The 22,169-nt window shown below is 41.3% G+C and overlaps 1 protein-coding gene across 1 annotated transcript in view; it reads left to right on the plus strand.

Moving 5' to 3' along the window:
- LOC134077594 (collagen alpha-1(XI) chain-like) overlaps positions 1-22,169 on the plus strand; it is a 270,154-nt gene that overhangs the window by 176,730 nt on the left and 71,255 nt on the right. The window contains exons 45-52 of the mRNA XM_062533297.1: positions 5,659-5,712; positions 5,954-6,061; positions 8,016-8,069; positions 8,195-8,248; positions 8,345-8,398; positions 20,098-20,151; positions 21,022-21,129; positions 21,226-21,279. Of these exons, the coding sequence (XP_062389281.1) occupies positions 5,659-5,712; positions 5,954-6,061; positions 8,016-8,069; positions 8,195-8,248; positions 8,345-8,398; positions 20,098-20,151; positions 21,022-21,129; positions 21,226-21,279 (540 nt within the window). The remainder of the gene's footprint in view (positions 1-5,658; positions 5,713-5,953; positions 6,062-8,015; positions 8,070-8,194; positions 8,249-8,344; positions 8,399-20,097; positions 20,152-21,021; positions 21,130-21,225; positions 21,280-22,169) is intronic.

Raw genomic sequence — 22,169 nt, forward strand, 5'->3', positions numbered from 1 at the left:
CAGCGCCCCCAGAGCAAAAGTCCAGAATGCTTCATGTCTTTGGACGTGTCATCCTGTCATCCTGTTGACAGGGTCGGGAGGCGTAGGGAGGCGATGTAGTGTAATTAAAAACGTTAAAATCATTGGACATTGGTGTAATGTAATTAAAATCGTTAAAACCATTGGACTTCCACTCTAGAAACACCACCCCAAGAAGGCCCGGACCGCGAGCCCAATCCAAATACAATGCCGCAACAGCCCTCCCCTCCGCCATCCACTCCCAGCATTCCCACCTCCCCCGTCCCCCCCATCCCACTAAATGCACAGCCGTGCACATCTGATCAGACTGCATGCCTCAGCCAGACCGCCAATATACGCCCACGCAGAGCCACTGGCGAATGGAGCCGACACGAACCCCCCCCCCCCCCCATCTACAGACGGCGACGGGAGGCCCCCCGCGGACGAGCAACGCCACCCGCGAACGGACCCCGACCGGCCCAGAGCACCCAGCCACACCACCCAGGCGCGCAGCCCAGACATGATGCGCAAGCCCACCCGGGGAAGGCCCATGACCGAAACGGCGCAAATGGACAAAAGCCCGCATGCGCAGTGAATGAACAAATGCCCGCACGCGCAACAGACAGCACGCGGGACCCTCCCCCCCAAGCTACACTATAGAGGACAGGACAGGGAGAGAAGGAAAGAGGGAGAGTTGAGAGAGACAGAGGGAGAGGGGAGAAGAGGAGTTGTACGGCATGCCACATAAGAAGTCCATGACAGCGCAATGCTAAAGCAGCATAACTAAGGCATGGTGGAGGGTGGTCAGCACCAGATCAGGTGTGGTCAGTAGCCACCATGGGATGCATGACTGGGGCACCAGTCACACAAGCCCACAGCAGAGGTGGTCCGTTCCAGTAAGACCCTGAGGTGGTTGAAGTTCCACACTGCACCATACCTAACTATAGGAAGCACTAAAGAGATATGTTTTAAGTCTAGACTTAAAAATAGGGAGGGTGTCTGCTAATCGAATTGAGGGAGGAAGATTATTCCAGAGGAGGGGTGCGCGGTAACAAAAGGCTCTGCCTCCTACTGTAGTTTTTGAAATTCTTGGAATTATAAGAAGTCCAGTATTTTGTGATCGTAAGGGTCTAGGTGGATTATATGGGACTAGAAGATCTTTAATATATTTGGGTGCTCTTCCATTTATGCTAAAAATGCTAACTATGCTAGCAATGCTAACCATGCTAACTAGCTAACTTGCTAGTGAGGACTTTTATTTTGAAACATTTGTTGCTAGGGTATCCATGGTGGCCACTATCAGGAAACAAAAAGTTACTGCAGTATAGTCATGTTGGTTGCTATGGAAACGGTCATAAACGCTTAATTTTAATGGTTGCTCTGTTGGTTGCTAGGTACATGGAGGTTTGGTGTAGTTGACTGGAGGCATAGTTGATAACTGACAGTTGGAATGGTTGAACAGTTAAATAGTTGAGTAGTTACAATGGTTAAATGATTTAATAGTGTATTATTGCAGTGAGGACCTTTGTTTTGAAACAGTTGTGGACAGAGGAAGTAGTGAAACAGGATCTGTAGTCTTAATGAGATTGTATGCTTAAAGCCTGAGACAGAAGGTGCCTCTCATATAGCGTTTACGCGTCCTCTCTCGCTCCTCGATCCTCACTGATCTACATAAAGAATGATGGTGCGGCAACAATGGGATAGTCTAGCCCTTCTTCTATCTTTCTTTATGTAGATCATTGAGGATCGAGGAGCGAGGGAGGACATATAAACGCTGCTTGAGAGGCACCCACAGTAAATACTTTAAAAGTTGTATGTAGATAGTCTAATTAATGTTGATAGACAGAATGTTTAATGGATGTTGACAGGCAGATTGTTTAATAGATATTGATTGACAGTTTAATGGGTGGATGAGTGAATGGTTGAATTTCCTCTTGGGGATCAATAAAGTATCTATCTATCTATCTATCTGGTCTGAAGAAGATGAATGGATAGAAGGTTGGATGGAATGTGCCTTATATTCTTGTTAAGAGAGACACTGATACAGCTCTCTGAGAGTAGTTGATACAGGTGTAATCAATTTAACTGGCTAGTCTTAAGAGAGCCAGAGTGTATGCTTAAAGCCTGAGACAGAGTAAATAATTTAAAAGTTGAATGTAGATAGTCTAATTAATGTTGATAGACAGAGAGTTTAATGGATGTTGATAGGCAGATTGTTTAATAGATGTTGATAGACAGTTTAATGGGTGGATGAGTGAATGGTCTGAAGAATATGAATGGATAGAAAGTTGGATGGAATGTGCCTTATATTCTTGTAGAGTGGAGAGACACAGCTCTCTACTGAGAGTAGTGGATACAGATACAGGTGTAATCAATTTAACTGGCTAGTCTTAAGAGAGCCAGAGTGTATGCTTAAAGCCTGAGACAGAGTAGATTGTTTAAAAGTTGAATGTAGATTGTCTAATTGATGTTGATAGGCAGACTGTTTAGAATGGGTGGATGAGTGAATGGTTTGAAGAAGATGAATGGATAGAAAGTTGGATGGAATTAGAAAGACTTATGTTGATACAGTTGATACAGGGGAACAGAAAATGTAGTCTCAAGAGAGCCAGTGTATGTTTAAAGCCTGAGAGAGAGAGAGAGAGCTGCTGCACCTGGACTGGCCACCTGGCATAACATTCTAATTGCTGATGTCATAATGGGGCAATGTTAAGTCTATGGGGAAATAGCTCAATGTTAAATCTATCGGGAAATCGTTTTTTAATTCATAGTTTAAAAAGTATAAAAGTTAGAAAGTTGAAAAATACAAAGCACACATGGCATGAGCGAGACCTACGCAACAAAGGTTGAATGAAGTTTCTACGTTAAACGGTTCAAGCTGAATTGCGTGCGTTAGAAGAAGAAGAACTATAAGAATCCTAGGAAGAACAGTACAGTGCATTTTCATGCACTGTAATAATACGAAGATGAAGAAGTTGAAGACTAGGAAGAACAGTACAGTGCATTTTCATGCACTGTAACTAGCAGAGATTGAGATGTCTGTTAGGAACAGTTTTTCAAATCCCCAAAAAAAGCAACTTTGACTCAGAGTAAAGGTACTGAACATCATGACCCCCCTACATTCACCGTAGTGACCATATATAGGCCTTCCTCCAAGATGCTCGATACCCATAATGCACCACCCCACGGCCACCGGCGCCACACTGCGCACCTAAGCACACCTACCCCCCCCCCCCCCCCCCCCCCCCCCCGCTCCGAGGCTCTCTCTTTTTTGACCACATGTGTGTTTGCATCCCTGAAGATAAGCGGCCACGCCCGGGATCCCTGCCAGGATGGAAGCCATGATTTTTTTTAAAACAGGTTGGAGCGGAGCTCATTCCGAAAGCCATGCATTTGTAGTGAAAGACACCGTCATGGGTAATGAAAGCGGTTAGGTTGCGGCTATCAGGGTGTAAAGAAACTTGGAGGTAGCCCTGGCGGAGGTCAACTTTTAAAAAAACTGTGGATCCATAGAACTGAGCTGTGAGCTCCTCTGTTGTTGGCAAAGGGTAGCGATCATGGCCTTATCTACAGCTCTGAGGTCCACGCAGATGCAGGCCTCCTGTCTTCTTTTTCGCCACCACCAGGTTGGATATCCACAGCGAAGCATTTACATGCTCAATTATGTCCTCATCTAGCATGTGCCGTAGCTCAGATGAGATGTCATCCCACAGTGCTAGAGGGGAACGGCGGAGTGTTTGCACCACTGGTGTTACAGTATGGTCTACCAGGGGCTGATGGGCAAAAGCAGTGAGACAACCCACCCCGTCAAACAATGTTGGCCACTGTTGGTGCTCTGGGGTGGCGACAGTGTGGATTTCTGAGCCTGTTGTATCCAGTAGGGTGAAACCAGGCCGTTGAAGAGGTCAAGGCCAAGTAGATTGGTCCCATGGCGTGACACATGGAAAGTGAATGTCGGTAGGGCCTTCCCCCCGTAGTGTACAGGCAACTGTAGAGAGCCCACTATGTCTATTTCAGAATTTCCATAACCTCGCAAAGTTGTAGAGGCTGGTCCCAGTGGCTTATGGGAGAAGAAACGTTTCCAAGTTACCAAATTCAAAAGTGACACAGTGGCCCCTGTGTCAAGGAGGAGGGGCAGAGTGACATCATCCAGCGTTAGAGAACAGGTTTTAAATGTTAACATTTCCAAGGTAATGTCTATAGCAGTGCATTGAATCTAGAGGGGCGAAATGTGTGCCAATCATTGGGAAGGACAAACAACACTAACAAGCATTGACTGACAAGAGAGATCGCTCAGGATTTAAAGACTGGTCTTGAAACTCTGTGTGGGATCCGTCACTACCAAAAGACCAGTGAGCTGCAGCTGAACTGCCTTGCTAGCTGCCTTTCCAGTCAGTCACTCTGTCTCAAATGTTGTACGCCATCTTGGCTACATAGTGGAAGGGGAGGGAGCATTTTCAAACTATTGAGAAGATTGATGCAGCAGCAGTGAATACACTGCTGAATGAACGAGCAAATTAAAACAGAAACTGTTCATGTTTTCACACAGTAAGAACATGTCACTGTCAAATAGAGGACACCAATGAAGTTATATTTAAATGTTTCTTTGGCGATTTCTGCGTTGGCTTTCGATATAAGACTACACTATTCTGTTAAAGTGTATGCACTCTACCAGTAATACACAGTGCCTTGCATGACAGTGTACTCATGGAAGTACGTCAATTGAAAGAGTCGGTGTCTGGATGGACTAAGAGAGCTCATGATTTCAGAACTGCTAGCCCTTTGCAGACTTGTGGAACATTCCATTTTTTCATACTGATGTTCTTGTGGCACAAACAGGCTCATTTTGTGATAATGCTTCATGACAGAGATAACATACACCTGCCAATGTAATCAGGAGAACTACAGTAGCCCTTTAAAATGGTATACATTTTTATCGTAGTTAATATGTTAGAGTGGAGCATATGTTGTTTTTAAACTAAAAATAAAACTAAAACTTTCAAAATTCAACTTCAAAATCATATATTCATTTCTCAAGATAAATCTTATTATTTACTTGATTTCTATTCTATATAGTGTATGAGAGATAAAAGTTTCCAGGCACTATGCCATAATTCAGGGGCGTTTAAGATTTGGAAATACACAATGGCCCTCATTTATCAACCCAGCGTAGAAACCAGCGTATATCTGAGCACAGAAACCATCTTACGACGAGGCTCACGTGTGATTCATCAAACTTTCTAAGCCATCAAATGTGTCAATATATATGCTACATTACAGCAAATAGGCTGCACATGTACAGGAAAGGTGTTATGTCCGTGATAGTCCATAAATTCAACTCATTAACTTTGTAATCCACCGGCGATTTCCTGCTGCACAGTGCTATGCCGCCTGAAAAACTTGCGTACGCGAGTTCAGACTAGACGTGAGATTTGGGCGTATAGCACCGATCACGTTCACATTGATAAATGCCATACTTTGCGTGGAAACAATCGCACAACTGTTTTATGCCATACGCACATTTCATAAATGAGGGCCATTATGCCTACAGGCCAATTTTTCAGGCCAACATTTTCTTTGCTTTAAGCCTGTCGGTCTGTAAGCTTAAAGTATTTTGAGTTGCATTTGTGGTCTTTATTCACTTACTACTTGTTTTTTTAGGGTCCCCCTGGCACAGCAGGTCTCCTTGGTGTAGTTGGAGCGCCGGGTCCAGCTGTGAGTATGCCGTAGGAAAGCTACCGGTTAACTGTTATTTTGGTGAATGAAATGGTGAAATGGTTTCTATTATGGCATCAGTAGATGTTGCAGCTCATTTTTCGTTTGTTATTTACTGAGTTACCAGTATGAAGGACTCATCACACTTAGGCCGGACTGTCATACAATTAAGGGGTATGGACATGTTGGTGGTATGCTAGTAAAAACCCACAATATGTATCATTGATTATATGTCTTTCAGGGTAGTGATGGTGAACCCGGACCAAGAGGTCAGCAGGGCATGTTTGGCCAGAAAGGAGATGAAGGATCACGAGGATTTCCGGGCCTTCCAGGTCCTGTCGGTTTACAGGTAACAATCCTTATTTACACGTTTCTTCTGTGCTGAATTATACAAACACATCGCCAGACTTGCACCGGGGCCTTGCGCAACTACGCTACGCCTCTGCTCTCACATCTAAAGACAATTCATTGAGTTTCTAGTCACAGGCCAGTCTCAGATTAGGATTTTGCAAAGACTGTGGGTCACTATTTACAAGACTGCTACTAGATTCCTTCAAATTATTTCCATCGTGCACTAGGCTACACGTCATCATCAACAGGAACTCATATGATAGCCTAATCATATCAAAGCAATTTTTTCGTGTTTCTGCAGCATTGTTTCATGTGTGACATCCCTAACAGATATAGAGCTGTTCTGTCATGCAGAATAATTAGACTAATAATTTATAAGAAATGAAATAACAAATAATCATATAAGCTACAGCTCTCGCCTATTTTGCCCCTTCCTGTTTCGTGTTGGAGCGAGGTCACTATTGGTTTTTAATGTTCACGTCACTATTTGCATGAGCCACGACTGAAGAGACTTCCGATAATATCAAACATGTTTGATATTGTCATAAAGCAAAACTAGAAAAAGACTGACTCCGACGGACTTAAAACCGCTAGGATTGGCACCTTACACTAAACGATTTCGTTGACGGGAGCGCGCGATTTTGGAAATGTAGTCGCCGACTGTTAAAACAGACCAAAATCGTACAATGTAAGCCAGCCTTTAGTCTGTGTGATGTTAATCAGTGGAGTACGGTGTCCATTTTAGGACATCCTCAGATGTCAGATGTCAGACATCAGATGAGAAGGCATCAGGTCTCAGGAAAACCAATGTCGAGTTTATGGAATTACACATTCATTTCTCAGACATCAGATGAAAAGGAGTCAGGTCTCAGGAAAAATGCTGTCAGAAAAAACAGTCAGACAAAAAAGTCTCAGATGAAAAGTTATCAGAGTCAGGCTTCAGACATAAAATGACAAGGAGTCAGATCTCAGAAAAAACACTGTCAGAAATAGTGGAGTCAGGTCTGAAAAATCAGAAAAGAAATTATAAAGATGGAAAAAATAACCAGTTGCCATCACCTGTAAAGCCATTCCTGTTTTGGGGATTGTGTCACAGTTGGCCCTCTAGTACACCTGTAGTAAATTTCGTTGACATCAAAACAGGTGAGCCTGATTCACAACCACCTCTGTTACATATCTGGCCAGATCAATATCACAAGTCACAAGTGTGACTGATTTGATGTTATACTCCTATGAACCAGTGTTCCCGAATTTCTTTTGAGCAGTGTATAACTACTGCAATGGGATTCAAGGTTAGTTTTATATCTAACATTATTGTATCAACACAGACATTTACATCGATAGTCTGACAAATTAGAGCAGTTGTGTGGAAACCAAGCCCTTTTCTAATTGGCCCATCTTCTTTGACCATTTCCTTTCTATGGCTATTATAGTCAGGGAAGGGAACAGTCCACTTAGAAAAGCCTGGTACATCCCCTACTGACAATGTGCCGTGACTCCTCTAACTGGGTTATGCAAGCTATCATGCCTTTGTCATGGTTAACAAGCTTCCACTCATTTCAAAAGAGTGAGCCCCAGAACTACTTTCCATAGAAAAAGTAATGAATGTGCTTGCTATCTTACTGAAACCCCCCCCCCAAAAAAAAGATCAGACAGGTCATCTTCCACAATGTCATCGCTACCACCTAGACACAGTTTTACTAAACTGTCACAGTTGTTATAGTTGACCAAAAGAGAAAAAACTGTTCTGCACCTTAAACCATCCACGTCTCAATACACTACCGACTTTTATTCAACTATAAAAGCTATTTTGAAGCAGGTATTCATCTTTTGGAAAATGTAAATTAATTGAAGAAAAACAAACCATCATACTACCATGTTTTCATGATCTGTTATAATAAATATTTTGTTAACCATATTTGACAAATACATGGTCACTGTAATCATTATAGGGTCTGCCTGGGCCACCAGGAGAAAAGGGAGAGAATGGAGACGTTGGTCCAATGGTAAGACTGTGGTGTCAGCCATTTAATTTAACAATTTTATGTTCAGTAAGATAGACTTATACATTGTTACTGTTCCTTCAGTTTTCTTCCATTCATCTGTTCTTCTGTATTGTGATTTGTACTAGGGCCCACCAGGTCCACCTGGTCCAAGAGGTCCCCAGGGTCCCAGTGGAGCTGATGTATGTGTTGCTGTTGGTCTCACATGTCAAACCATTGTTTTTCTTAATTATTGACCTTACATTGGCTACATGTTATTAACCAATGCACCTTCACAGGGTGCACCTGGACCCCAAGGAGGTATTGGTCATATGGGAGGCAATGGAGAGAAGGTGTGTATTTTCTTGCAAACTGGTTTCTTTGATTACGGACTTTTATCCGCTCCTTAACCCTATGAGCCCGACGGACGCAAAGTGCGTCAAAAAGCGCACACATTTGTTACGTTGCTCCGCTATTATTAGTCACAGCGAGATGAGACTTATATTGCAGGAAAGAGCAGAACCGGGGCTTTCCAACGATACTAGACACTTGTCTGTACGATCAAGTATGAAAATAAAATAAAATCATGAAGTTAAATCAAAGTATATCATATTTACAGTCTATATTGCTCTGCGTTCACCGGCGCATCCAGAACTCTCGCTTGAATTACTCGCGGACCACGCATCGTACAGACATGACACGCATATCAAATGAAAGAGGAGAAGCAGAGCTTTGCATTGATACCAAATACATCGATCATGTCATATTATAAAATCAGACGAAGTTACAAACAAATAATAATGTCATATAGCTTTGGCTACCTTTGGCTAGCTTTGGCTACCTTTTTTGATTTCCTCGTGGAACCGCGATCAAAAAGATATGGCATGCATGTCAGATGAAAGAGGAGAGCTAGAGCTATCCACAGATACCAAATACAACCTTCTAGGCCATAAAACAGACGAAGTGACAGCAAAATAATAACTTCATTTAGCTCCACTTACCTCGTGTTTTTGTGTGGCATAATAGCCTATGTTCATAATCCAATGTTATCATGTGTTTCTCTATGGCAAGTCACGTTCATAACACGGTTTTGAGATCCTAGCAAACTCCTGTATGGTATCCAATTCAAGACTCATATTGCATCCAAATTTGTTTGACAAATAAACACTTTTTGCCTTTACTTTGTTCATTGCAATGCAGTAAAACAAATATTATAGAGAATCATCATCTGTGCACGTCATGTGTGCTACCGCAAACAAGTCATGTCAGATCAGCTAGTGTCACAAATATGGGGCGCAAAAAGTGCCAAAAAGTCATTTTTTCGACACCAAATAAAAGTAAAAGTATACCTCCACCATGGTTCTTAAGAGTCATTGCACGAGAAAACCAGGCAAAACCAGCAGGAGGTAGGAAGATGGGGGTCGGCCAAATGTGATAAGTATGTGGAACTATGAACAGCCATATACTTAAAACCCTCAAACTCTTTTTTGTTGTGGAGTTCTGGGGCCCCTCTCAGAGAACCTCAAAAATCCAACAATTCATGGCTGAAAATGACTGAAATGGCCATTTCTACCCTGATTATCCTGATAAAGATATGAATATGAGCTTTATGTTTCCATAGAGCTTAGGTAGAATAGTTTTAAAGACCAAAAGGTGCACTAGGGGGTTATCTGCACCACTGAAAGCAGAATTTTCATCCCTCTAAGATTTGTCATTTTTAGGAGGCATTATCTCACATTCGCAGTGGCTTTTGTGGATGGTTTTACTGTTGCTGGACAGAGGAACATCTTCTGATTCAAAAACAATTGTCGTCTAATTGGGCCACACATAATGTGCGCTGTGCCAGGAGGGTCTTTAGCATTAGTGATAGTGTCCATAGGGTTCTTACAGATAATCAGATACTTCAGAAGTTTCTGAAGGCAACAAATTCCCTTATTTCTGTTCTGGTAGCCTCAAATCTTGGGCATGTTCAACTTCTTCCAATGTTGCGCAGATCTAGCTTAATGTAATGCATGGTTGTAGTGTAAGATTCAAGTAGATCTGCGTATTCTCTTGAGAATAAGATTGACCATCTCAGAGGAAGGATACGTTTTCAGAGAGACATCAGGGACTGCAACAGTATGCTTTGTAGATACATGGCTAACTTAAAATGTAACAGACTGTGCAGTCACTGCCGCAGAGTTCTTTTCTGCTGCCTGGTTCAACAGGACGGAAGAATCTGGCAAGTCTAAAGGCAGAGGAGTCTGCGTCATGACAAATAACAAGCAATGTGACCCAAAGAGCATTACTGCTCTCTCTGGGCCCTGCTTACCTCATCTGGAACATCTAACCATAACCTTCTACCTGCCTTGTGAATTTTCATCAGTAATCTTTCACGGTGGTCTACATCCAACATTGGCTAGCACAACTCACAATACGATAGGTTACGTATCACGATACAGAGGCCACATACCTATGTGTATCATAATACACATTGATTTTGAATCATGACTATCCTAAAAGGAATTTATCACAACACTTTTCACACAGTTCTTTATTTATTTGTTTGTTTTTTAATGTAACAATAGGTAGCACTGGATTGTACATGCACTTCTATTTGGTGCAAAAATTCTGCTCAAGGCATTTCGGGAATATGGGAGTTTTTCCTTGCCACTGTTGCCAGATGGTGTGCTTGTAGGGTTGTTCCTTAAACATTTGTATGTAGATTCATATAATCACAACAAATACTAAGAACATGTTGGGCCAATTGATTCTGTGGGGTCAGCCCTATGTTCCCATAGCCCTATGTTCCTACATTTCTAAGAATTATTTATTTATTTTACTGAAAATGTTGAATATTAGGCCCTGTGTTCCCACAGCCCTATGTGCCCACAGTCCTGTGTTCTCTCAAGCTTTTTCTAATTTCAAAAATAGGGTTATGGTTAGAGAAATCATGGAACATAGGGCTGTGGGAACACACGGCTGTGGGAACATAGAACTGTGGGAACAAAGGGCATTGCGCCAAAGATCCTTAATTATTGACAAGATAGAGCAACGTAATGCATCTCTATGGAAGCAAAATTCGAACAGTTCCGGTCTGCTTAAAGAGGTGTGTCGCAAAGACTTCATAGTGGGATATCGATCTCTGTCAGATTGGCAAGCAGTTCAGTTCGAATGTTAACAGGTCTGCTGGGTCTGCTTAAAGGGGGATTTAGCCCCCCTCCCCTTTGCGAAGACAGAACGCGGAAATGATCGAACGTTTGCGCCTCTCGCTCCGCTTTAACCCTCTCTGATTGCGCTAGCTGTGCTGCACTTTAAAACCGTACTCCTTAAAACCAAAGTTTTGGAGTTTAACACGCAGCTGAGCACGAAGTTGAATGTGATTGCTGTGTAACAACCCACACAGGATCAGGTTAAACTGTCTGGAAGCCGGAAGTACTCTCTTTCGGTTCTTAAGTCTGACATCACAGGCCCAACAGCTTTTGTTGTGAAAAGACGTTTACTAGTGCAGCCAGATGTTTGTCATCATCCCCTCCATTTTAGCAATTGTAAAACAAAGTAACTAAACTTTAGCAGAGTAATTACTGTAGCTGTGCAGTTTTTTTTTTAAAAAAAAACTTAATTTGTATTAACTAATCAACCTCGGAGTCATTGGAATGGTTACTTGACTTATTTTGGGTTGAATGACGGCTGTCTCGCTTCCCCCTAGCTAGCGCCTCTGAGCGGAAAAACCATGCATGCAAGTTTGTGCCACCGAATCGGCAAACCTGCATAGTTTCCCTTTAAATGTGCGCAATCGGTCACATACAGCATGTAACTCTTCTCAACATATACTTGTTACATTTAACGTTCCCACCATTTCAATGAGATGGCTGTTTTCACAAATTAATGTTGCTTTCAATGGCATCTAAGGAGATGGATGTAACATTTACTATTACTTTTTACTATTTACTTAGTTTCATACTTAGCGGCGCAACCTGTTAAATATTAGTAACTCAAACTCTAACATAATGGCAATTTACGTTGAAACTAAGCTAAGATAGAGCTTACGTTCAACTCGTTCAGTACGTTACAGATGGTGCGGGTTGAGAATGCACCTTCTCCCGCGGGACTCCCGAAGAGATCCCACAGGCTGTCAAGCCGATTTTTTTCGAGGCTAAGGCAATGTACCCAAACAACCACCAGGTGGCAGAAAGTTTCAACCCACATGCATTTAATGATGAAGACCGCATATCCGTCAATAGTCGACTCCTTAATCTCATTTAATCATTAAAATGAAGGTGATGACTGGCGAAATTAATCAAACAACGTTTCAATAAACCATTGTTGAAATGAATGAAAAAGGTTATAGAAAATCGCCTACAGCCTAACGCCGACACAGCTGATTCTTTGATTGATTCTAAGCTGTTTTGATGTAGGGGATGGGTAAACTGGCGCGCTACAAACATGCTACCAATCAAATGTAATATTAGTAGGACTAGCCTACTTAGACACTTTAGTCATAGGCAACGTTGCCATGTTAATTTGGGCTAGAAGTGATTGCTTGTGGTGGCGCTCCTGTGTTTGGCAAATTTGTCAATAATCAGCTTAAATGTCAAATCATATTTATTTCTCTTTGTCGCCATGGTATTGGGGGAAACGAGATGGTCAGTCCTCGTATTTTTGCTTCACGTTTCGTTATAAGAAATATATAAGTAATAGTTAAAGTCTTCTTCCGTATTGAACAGATACGGGACGCTCTTTGTTCCGTTTTTTAAGGAACTACTCAATGCACACAGACTACAATGGAAAAAACACACAAAGAAAACACTAAACATATAGCCTACAACCTAATGACACTTTAATGCAGCGTTTCTCAAACTATGGGCCGCGAAACATGGAGACTGCTGCTGGTCCGCGAGACATGGAGTGACATTAGGTCCGGTGCTTCATCTGATAATTTGCTGCGCAATTGACCAAGCAACCGCGGACCGACAGGAAAGATGGCAAACGTTGCTGCTATCGGGAGGAAATGCTTGCTAATTTGATGTGTTTAAACATAGAGCCATACAATTAGGTGTGTCTGTTATTATGAGAATTTATTGTTTTTACAAAGTGCCATTATCATTGCCATATTCTCTTAAAACATAGGCTATATATTTGAAAACGAGTTGATTAAAGGTTTTTATTATACGGCTCTCTAGAATGTTGAGGGAGCTCCCATTCACTTTGAATGGGCCTCTCAACGTTCTACCGGTCCGTTATATTTGCATAATGACCGCTCCGAAGGTATAATGACCGCTGCCAATGGCAACGGGTTCACTCCGCTAGTTGTTGCGGAAGCCATGAAACGGTAGCCAAGTCATTGCTAAAGACACATTGAGATAAGTTTATTTTCTCGTTTTGGCAAGTAGCCATATAATAAGCGCGATAATGTATAGAACGCCGGTCATTATCGGAAAATAATTCCCTTCAGTACGAAGCAAAACCCCTCCGCTGCGCGTCGGGGTTCTGTCCGTCCTGTCGGGAATTATTTTCCGATAATGACCGCCGTTCTATACATTATCCCTTACCAAATGGTGTTTCTATAATATGATAAAAGCAGAGATTGAGATGTGTGTTTGGAACAGTTTTTCAAATCCCCCGGGGGTTATTTAGACTCCAGGGTGTTAAGCCAGGGTTTCCCGCAGCGCTTTCCTGCTAAGGCGGCCGCCTTAACAACACAGGGCTGCCGCCTTAACTAGCGTCTTCAATAAATAAATAAATAAATAAATATATTATGTATAGTGATATTCGCCGTATTACTCTGTCATGTTTTCTCCCTGTCATTCCAAACCGTAGCCGCTAGTCTCCCTTCTCTGTAGAAGAACGCATACAAAAAATAAACTTTTTTCAAATCGAGTTGGCCTATGCGCTCAGGCGACGCGCTCATACAGCATGAGTATTTGATATCAGGTCAGGTGCCACTGCCACGCATATCTCAGAGTGACTGCGAACACAAATAGCCTAAACCTAGCTAGATTTGACGACTCTCACAGGAATGGTTCTCCGTTGAATCTACCAAATGTGTGGGATGAGCGGCATAAAAGATAAAGCGCAACACTTTTTTTTATCACTCGTCTACTATGAATGCATAGCCCACTGCATCTTGTAATGTGACAAACACTTGTGCCATCTAGCCTACAGCTAACAACAACTTGTGACGGCTATTCATTCACGTGTTGTAAAATACTGAAATTGTGAGGTTTACACAGGCTAGTTTAAACTTTAAACTGTAGCCTCTTGTCTCCCGTTTCATTCATCCCGACCGGGCGGGACGCACGTTTCGTTTTGTAGAAATAATTCCTGAATGTTTTTGTTCAGAGCTGAACATGCAACTGTATTTGACAGATGACAGATTTGGGTGCTAGTGACAAAATATTAGCGTTCAATGCGGTACGATCTCGCTAATTATGTTTTAAAAAGCATTAAAAACGTTCCGGCTCTCTTATGCTATATGAGCAACAGGCACGCACAATATACAGCTTCAATCAAAGAATTAGGCAAACTGTTCAATTATGAACTAGCTCTAATTTAATTAAAAGCTTTTTAATGAAGACGAAGAGTGCCTTGGATTTCTTCAAAACTTTTCAATCAAAGAATTGCAGCTTTAGGCTACTAAATCACAATTCACTAACTTTACCATACAGTCGCAATGTTACATTTTCATACAGTTTCATCTTTATTTCATGGTATATTCTAAAATATCCACCATTACAAATATTCTTGGTTTTAATAGAATATTATAATATTGACTGGCTTTAAAATATATCCTATGGTGCTATGCTGAGCAGTGCAAATGTTTTGAAAGATACAAAAGGCCCTGTATTGGAGTTGTAAACTTACACTTTTAAGGTATAATATTGTCTAAATTGTGTTAATGATGTTTAATTGGTTGCTGATACAATTAAATCTGATACAATGAATGTGAAATCCAGGTATATTGCTGTCATTACTGTCAAAATTCAACATTTTCAACATTAATGAAATGCTGACAGCCTACTCAATTTTTACTTCAGCTGACCTCCTTGTCTTAAAGTAAATCAGAAAAGAAGTTATTTAGACAAGTGTGTGCTAGACTGCTCCTGTAGCCAACAATCCCCTCTCTACCCTTTGGGAATTGAACTGTTATATGATCCTTGGTGATGTAAATTATGAAAACCTCTTTCTTTGGTTGGTCTTGATGCGGCCTTGACTCCTTTAAGACTCGGATTCGACTCCAACTTGCTTCCTAAAAGACTCGGTCGTTGTCACTCGGTCTCGGCTGCAGTTAAACCAACGGTCTCGACCCCTCCCCCCCCCCCCCCCCCCCCCCCCATCGTAGGACAGTGGCGGCGATGCGGCGGGGACGCTACGGCGACGCCCCCTTCCCCTGGACAGACACCGCCTTAACTAACAAATTTTCTGGGGGAAACCCTGGTTAAGCACTCATTCACAACTGTCCCATCGCTAAATGCTCTCTTGTGTTGTGTGATCACACAAGTATACCTGTCGTAGTGTGCTTTTAATTTGATAGGCCTAATTATTATCTCCGCCAAGGGGGTTGTTTTCATCGGGGCTCAGTGTGAAAGGAACAGGTCAACCCCGCGATTAGGGGTGTGTGACTGATGACTTATTTGGCAAGGCTGTCATTAGGCTTACTATGCATGGCTGTAGGCAGCTATGAGGCCACTGCGATCTGGACCTCATCGGTTTTGAGAGCTGGAAATACATGTGTTTGCTAAATATCGGTATGCCATGGTAGACAAAAACACTCAAATAAAACAATAGCCTAAAAAATAACTGTAGTGCGTAATGGACACGGCTCTATATCCTAAATAATTTTCTAGGTTTGCCATTTGGTAATATGACCTATCCTTACTGACAATAATTTAGATTGAGCACAACTAAAGTTGCACGAAGGCAAAATACAGTCCTAAGCCTATTATATAAAGCCTGGCCAATTAGCCTATATTGTAGATGTGCAAAACCAGCATTTGCGTGCGTGCTTGCCGGTGAGGTGTAGCCTACAAAAATGAGCATAACATCTGATTATTAAAGTATGGCTGTAGGATATAGGCTACTGATAAGAGAAGAGCTGGTTTAAAATTCAAGTGTAGTAAAAAAGTTTGTGCACATCCCCGGTCAAGGTGCAGAACAAGAGTAAATCATAAAAATTGGAAAAAGGTTCGCACACTTGAAATCCTTCTTTTTTGATTTTATTTTCTTTTCTTTAGCACAAGGGAATGACATTTCGACTGTGTGGTCTTCTTCAGATAAAAATTCAAGTAACGTGCGCTATTTAACCCCTCGAGACCGACTGTATGGCAGTCTGCTGACACAGCCAGGCGATGCTCCCAACCCAGAGAAAGAGAGAGAAAATCGACAGCCGTCTGTGAGATCCATTTCATGAAGAGCAATTGTCTTGTGCGATCATTCCCCCTCCCCCACACTCGTCTAACCAGTTCACTACATTATAGCCTACCTATATGCGGCATTGAGGACGACTGCTACCCTCCCCCCTTCTCTCCCGACAGACACTTGAGCCCGACACTATGTACATGTAAAAATGTGTGAGTGTGCGCTGAACCACGAATCCACATATTAACTTTTCTTTTCAGCAGACATCGCAAACATAAAAAAATTCGCAAAACTGAGAAAATCTTTCATTTTTTTAATAAAACGATGCCTTTTGTCTTGATGGGTTTCGGAGAGGTTCGTAAAGTGGGTTTTGAACCCCGGTCGCTGGCTTACGGTGCATATGCCTTAACCAGTTGCGCCATTCGCGGCATGCACTTGAACGCTGATCAAAAGTTCTGACATGTTAAACTGACGTTAGTTATTAATTCACCACATGATAAAATGCTGTCATATAGCTTGACGCACAGCAGCCTACGGTAGTCTATGTCTATCTCTGAATCAACATGAACATGCATACGATACATAAGTAGCTAGAAACTTATTTAGCGGAGCTAGGCCTACTAGTCGATGGTTACAATGAATCACCCTCACTGCCCTATCGCATATCTGACCATCCATTGTTACAATGTTACAAAATGCGCGATCTTCTCCATGCATGTAGCCTAGGGTTAATAAGTAAAGTGACAAGCATAGGCATGTATTAAAGATATTTCTGTTAAATACATTTTATTTTCAGTTGTCAAAAGTGGTGGGGACAAAATCTGTGATAACAAGTGCTGGGTACATGTAGGCTACCCAGTGTCGCCGGTTAAAATGAACATGCCTCCATTTTAAAATAGCCTATGCACATTTCTAAGTATTCCTAGCATGTAAATGTAGCCTAAATGTCCATCTTGTCCATCTCTTTCGTCTTCGCCTTGACAATAATAGCCTATTCACGGAAATGCGGTCTTGTAACCGTAATGAATTAATGAGTTAATCTAAGGTTGCCTATCGAGTCTTTCAGGTTGAATTGAAGGCTATTTCCTTCTGATAGGCCTATAGGCGATTTTCTAAGATAATTTTCATTAATTTCAACAATGGTTTATTGAAATGTCGTTTGATTAATTTCGCCAGTCATCACCTTCATTTTAATGATTAAATGAGACAGATATGCGGAGCATTTCTCTCCCTCTCCATTGACCAAAACGTTGCTCTGGCATGTCTGCTGGACAGACTGAGTTATAGGCTACGTCGCGTGAGAGAGCTGTGAGGTAGGCTGTAAAACATTCCAAAACTCTGCAACTGCAATCTGACATGCGGAGCGTCATGTCTCTTTTCTCCACTTGTCACCAGCGCGGTGTCTTCGGGTTTTTCCGTGTTGTCCGGCAGGAGCCGAACCTTCATGTTATTAGGGCGGTCTTATGTTGCCCCCTTGCGGTTGCAGTTTTAATTACAAAGTCCCGAACCTTCGGGATTCCCGATGTGCGGCAAAGAGAGGAGCATTCTCAACCCGTACCATCTGTACGTGCAATTGGCTGAGGTGCAGTGGCTGCAGGACTTGCGAGCGAGCGAGAGATGCTAGAGAACAGGACTAGTGGTTTTGCCACCATGGTTAAAGCTATGAAATGAGACATAAGAACTACAAATTTCACTTGCTTCAATGTCACAATCCATCATACTTTCATAAAATCATGCAACATACTCTACCTTGTCAGTGTACATTAGTATTTGCTGGATAAATAAATAGCGTGAGTGTGACAGAGGAGAAGTGCTTTAGTGTTGCTTTAAACTTTTAAACTGACTCCAGTAGCTATGAACCGGTGAGATTTCATGCACCAAAAATGCTTCATGCTTTGAGGAGAACAACTTGGATTTGGCACACGTCAACGTGTTGGTGATGAGCGCTGGGTAATGAAGCAAGGCACAAATATAAAGTCTTTGCATAATACACAGTAAAACGTCAACGCACCACACAGAACATTATTTATATGCACACATATTGGCGTATGTAGGTACAGACATCACACAAAATGTTTTACCACTGTACCTCCGCTGTTCCAGAAGCGCATTTGTGAGGTCACACACTGATGTTGGACGAGGCTACTGGCTCTCAGCCTCTGTTCTAATTCATCCCAAAGGTGTTCTATCGGGTTGAAGTCAGCACTCTGTGCAGGCTAGTCAAGCTCATCCACACCAAACAGTCATGTTGCACAGTCACAAATGCGCTTCTGGAAGAATAGCCAAACAATCCCATAAACACACTCCTAAACCGTATGGAAAGCCTTCCCAGAAAAGTCGAAGCTGTTATAGCTGCAAAGGGTGGACCAACGTCATATTAAGCCCTATGGATTAAGAATGAGATGTCATTTAAGTCATTAGGGGGGTCAAGGCAAGTGACCCAATACTTTTAGCAATAAAGTGTATTTGCTCACATATCAACATTACACTTCAAGGGCCACCACAAAATATTGTGCCCTGCCTTACTGTACGTACACACCGCCGGCGACTTGAGCTTCCAAGATTGCTCTGGACGCCCTGTCAAGGACGCCGTGGGAAGCTTGGTTGCTTTGGCCGCTCTGACGTAGTAGCATTCTATGTTCGTTGCTGGTCATTTGGTCGCTGAACCGCATCATAGCTCATTACCATAAAGTTGAGCCACTTTCAACTTTCTCTAGTCGCTCAAGACGCCCAAAACGCGACGCCGACGGATTGGTTGCTGCTGGCAGCTGAGAGAAGCCGGCTTCCATTGAAAATTAATGACTTCCGGAATCTTTGGAAGCTCAAGTCGGCGCCGGTGTGAATGTAAAGTTACATTATCCATGGTTGTGACAGATATCATGTAGGGTCATGAAGTAGGAGCGTACTTTTAGGGTCAAAGTGTCCTACAGTACTAATGAGAAAGGCAGGATGTTAAAACCACATATAGAAATATTGGACCTAATGCTTTATTTCACTGTCTCAAGGAATGAAGGGATGGACCCACTAAAATCATCATCATCATCAACCGTTTTTTATTCAGGGAAAATTGACTGAGCATCAAGCTCTTTTACAGCAATGCCCTGAGTCACAAAACATATAACAACAATAATCAAAATAATAAAACAAGAATAAGAAAAATAATACATAAACAATTTATAAAGCAATAATAATGAAAAAAGAGAGAAGAGAAGAGGGAAAAGTATGTATAAATAATAATAATAATAATAATAATAATAATAAAATAAAAGGTCTAAATATTAGTCAAAGCAAGAACATTTTACAACAGCCATATCATCAATCATACCTTTGAAATGGTCTAGTGACACAAACCTATCTAATTTGAATAATTCTTGGAATTTGTTCCATTTATTAGATGCAAAAAATGTAAAAGCTAATTTACCAAATTCTGATTTAATTTGAGGAGTTTGAAGAGATATAAAACCCTGTGAACGTGTATTGTGGCAGATTGATTTCATATTCATGTCAAAATGTTGGTGCTGATATGATATTTACGCTTACGTACCACTTTGTTTAGATAAAGAGGCTACATTTTTCACATTTCTTCTTGACTTCTAAGTATAGGATTAATGCATGAATGTTCTTGAAAATCTGTCACCATGTCCAATGTGCCATCTCTTCACCAAGTTCTTTGAAAATCAGTAGTTTTTGAGTAATCCTGTTTCAATGCCTCCAGGGAGAGACTGGTGAAGCTGGAAACCCTGGACCCTCTGGAGAGACTGGAATACCAGTATGTGGATGCTTATCTGAATAATAGTCTAGAACACGGGTGGGCAAACTTTTTGGCTCAAGGACCACATTGGGATTTAAAAATGGACAGGCAGAGTCACAAGGCCTACATATATATGACACCTATTTATTAAGGAGTGAAGGAAACAAACCATTACCATTAAGTGTTTGATTTGATTGTAATTGAGAGAGGACATTGCTACTGTTCACCCATTTTTGCCTGTGCATCAAAGTTTGTTGTCATGTAGTTCATAAGACAGAGTTCATACTGTAAGTGTTCAGTGAGCTGGGCTCTGTGACGTGCTTTGTTGATCGGCCGGGCGAAACTGCATAATGGATTGTGTGTGGCCTGTGGGCCTTAGTTTGCCAACATTTGGTCTAGAAAAGTATAAAAATGGTCAAGCCAAGGAAGGGAAAATGATGGCATACTATTTTTGGAAGACTTATGGAGAAGTTCCAGTTAAACAGTGATCAGTTATTTGTTCAGGTTTCAATTATTTGTTTCAGGATACATCTGGCTAGTTGGTGAGGAAAGCAGGCAAATGATAGTTCATAGTTAATGATAGTTGATGATAGTTCATAGTTGCTTCTTTTCCCCAACAATTTTGTTCCCCTTTTGTTTTTTATTTATTTTGTTTTTATTTCGCATATAACTGGTAATCGCCACTGTCAAAATGGCATTGTCACTAATTACTGTGTAGTTTTAGAAATTCAGAAAAATAATGTTTTCAATTAATTGAAATTATTTATATGATTTATAAAATGTTTTATATGGGGGTCAGGGCATTTGATTGTTTAGTTTTTATTTGATTAGGCATATAGGAGCAGTTGAGTTTAAATAAAATGTAACACCAATTTCTGACATGTGCAGGGGCTCAGGGGTGAAATAGGGGAGAAAGGAGAAGCAGGTGCACCTGGACCTGCTGGACCCCCTGGATTGCGGGGACCATCAGGAGATGATGGTTCAAAAGGAAATGCTGTATGTACATTTCAACCATAACCCAATCTCAATGTAATCTGAATGTGTAATTCTTATTACTGAGAGCTATTTATGTTTGCCATTCATTCCACACAGGGTCCTTCTGGCTTCCCTGGAGATCCAGGTCCCCCTGGAGAACCTGGTGTTGCTGTAAGTTTCAAACCTTAAAAAGGGATGCACATTATACTGTATATTGAGTGATTTTTTTATTTTATTTTCAGCTGATCAGCTAACTTAACTGATGATTTCTAGCAGTTATGATAAAAATGTTAATTATGCTAGCAATGTTAACTATGCTAATAATGCTAACCAGGTTGATTAGCTAGCTTAGTTGATGATTTCTAGCAGTTATGCTAAAAATGCCAAATATGCTAATAATGCTAACAATGCTAACCAGGTTGATTAGCTAACTTAGTTGATGATTTCTAATAGTTATGCTAAAAGCACTAACAATGCTAACTAAGCCAACAATGCTAACCAGGTTGATTAGCCAACTTAGCTAATGATTTCTAGCATTTATGCTAAAAATGCAAACTTTGCTAACTATGCTAATCATGCTAACTTGCCAGTGAGGACTTTTATTTTGAAACAGTAGTTGCTAGAATATCCATGGTGCCCACTATCAGGAATAAAGAAGTTACTGTAGTATAATCTTGTTGGTTGCTATGGAAACTGTCATAAACACTTAATTTTAATGGTTGCTATGTTGGTTGCTAGGTAAATGGAGGTTTCATATAGTTTACTGGAGGCATAGTTGATGATAACTGACAGTTGGAATGGTTGAACAGTTAAATAGTTGAATAGTTTCAATGGTTAAATTATTTGATAGTGTATTATTGCAGTGAGGACGTTTATTTTGAAACAGTTGTGGACAGAGGAAACAGTTTAACAGGATATGTAGTCTTCACAGAGATTGTATGCTTAAAGCCAGAGAAACTGACAGTTGACTACCAGGTGGTACCAGCCACTATTAAGTCTATGGGGGAAATTGTAATAGTTTTTAACTAATAGTTTAAAAAGTATAAAAGTTACAAAGTTGA

This window comes from Sardina pilchardus, chromosome 3 (genome assembly GCF_963854185.1).
Source record: "Sardina pilchardus chromosome 3, fSarPil1.1, whole genome shotgun sequence".
NCBI classification, from domain to species: Eukaryota; Metazoa; Chordata; class Actinopteri; order Clupeiformes; family Clupeidae; genus Sardina; species Sardina pilchardus.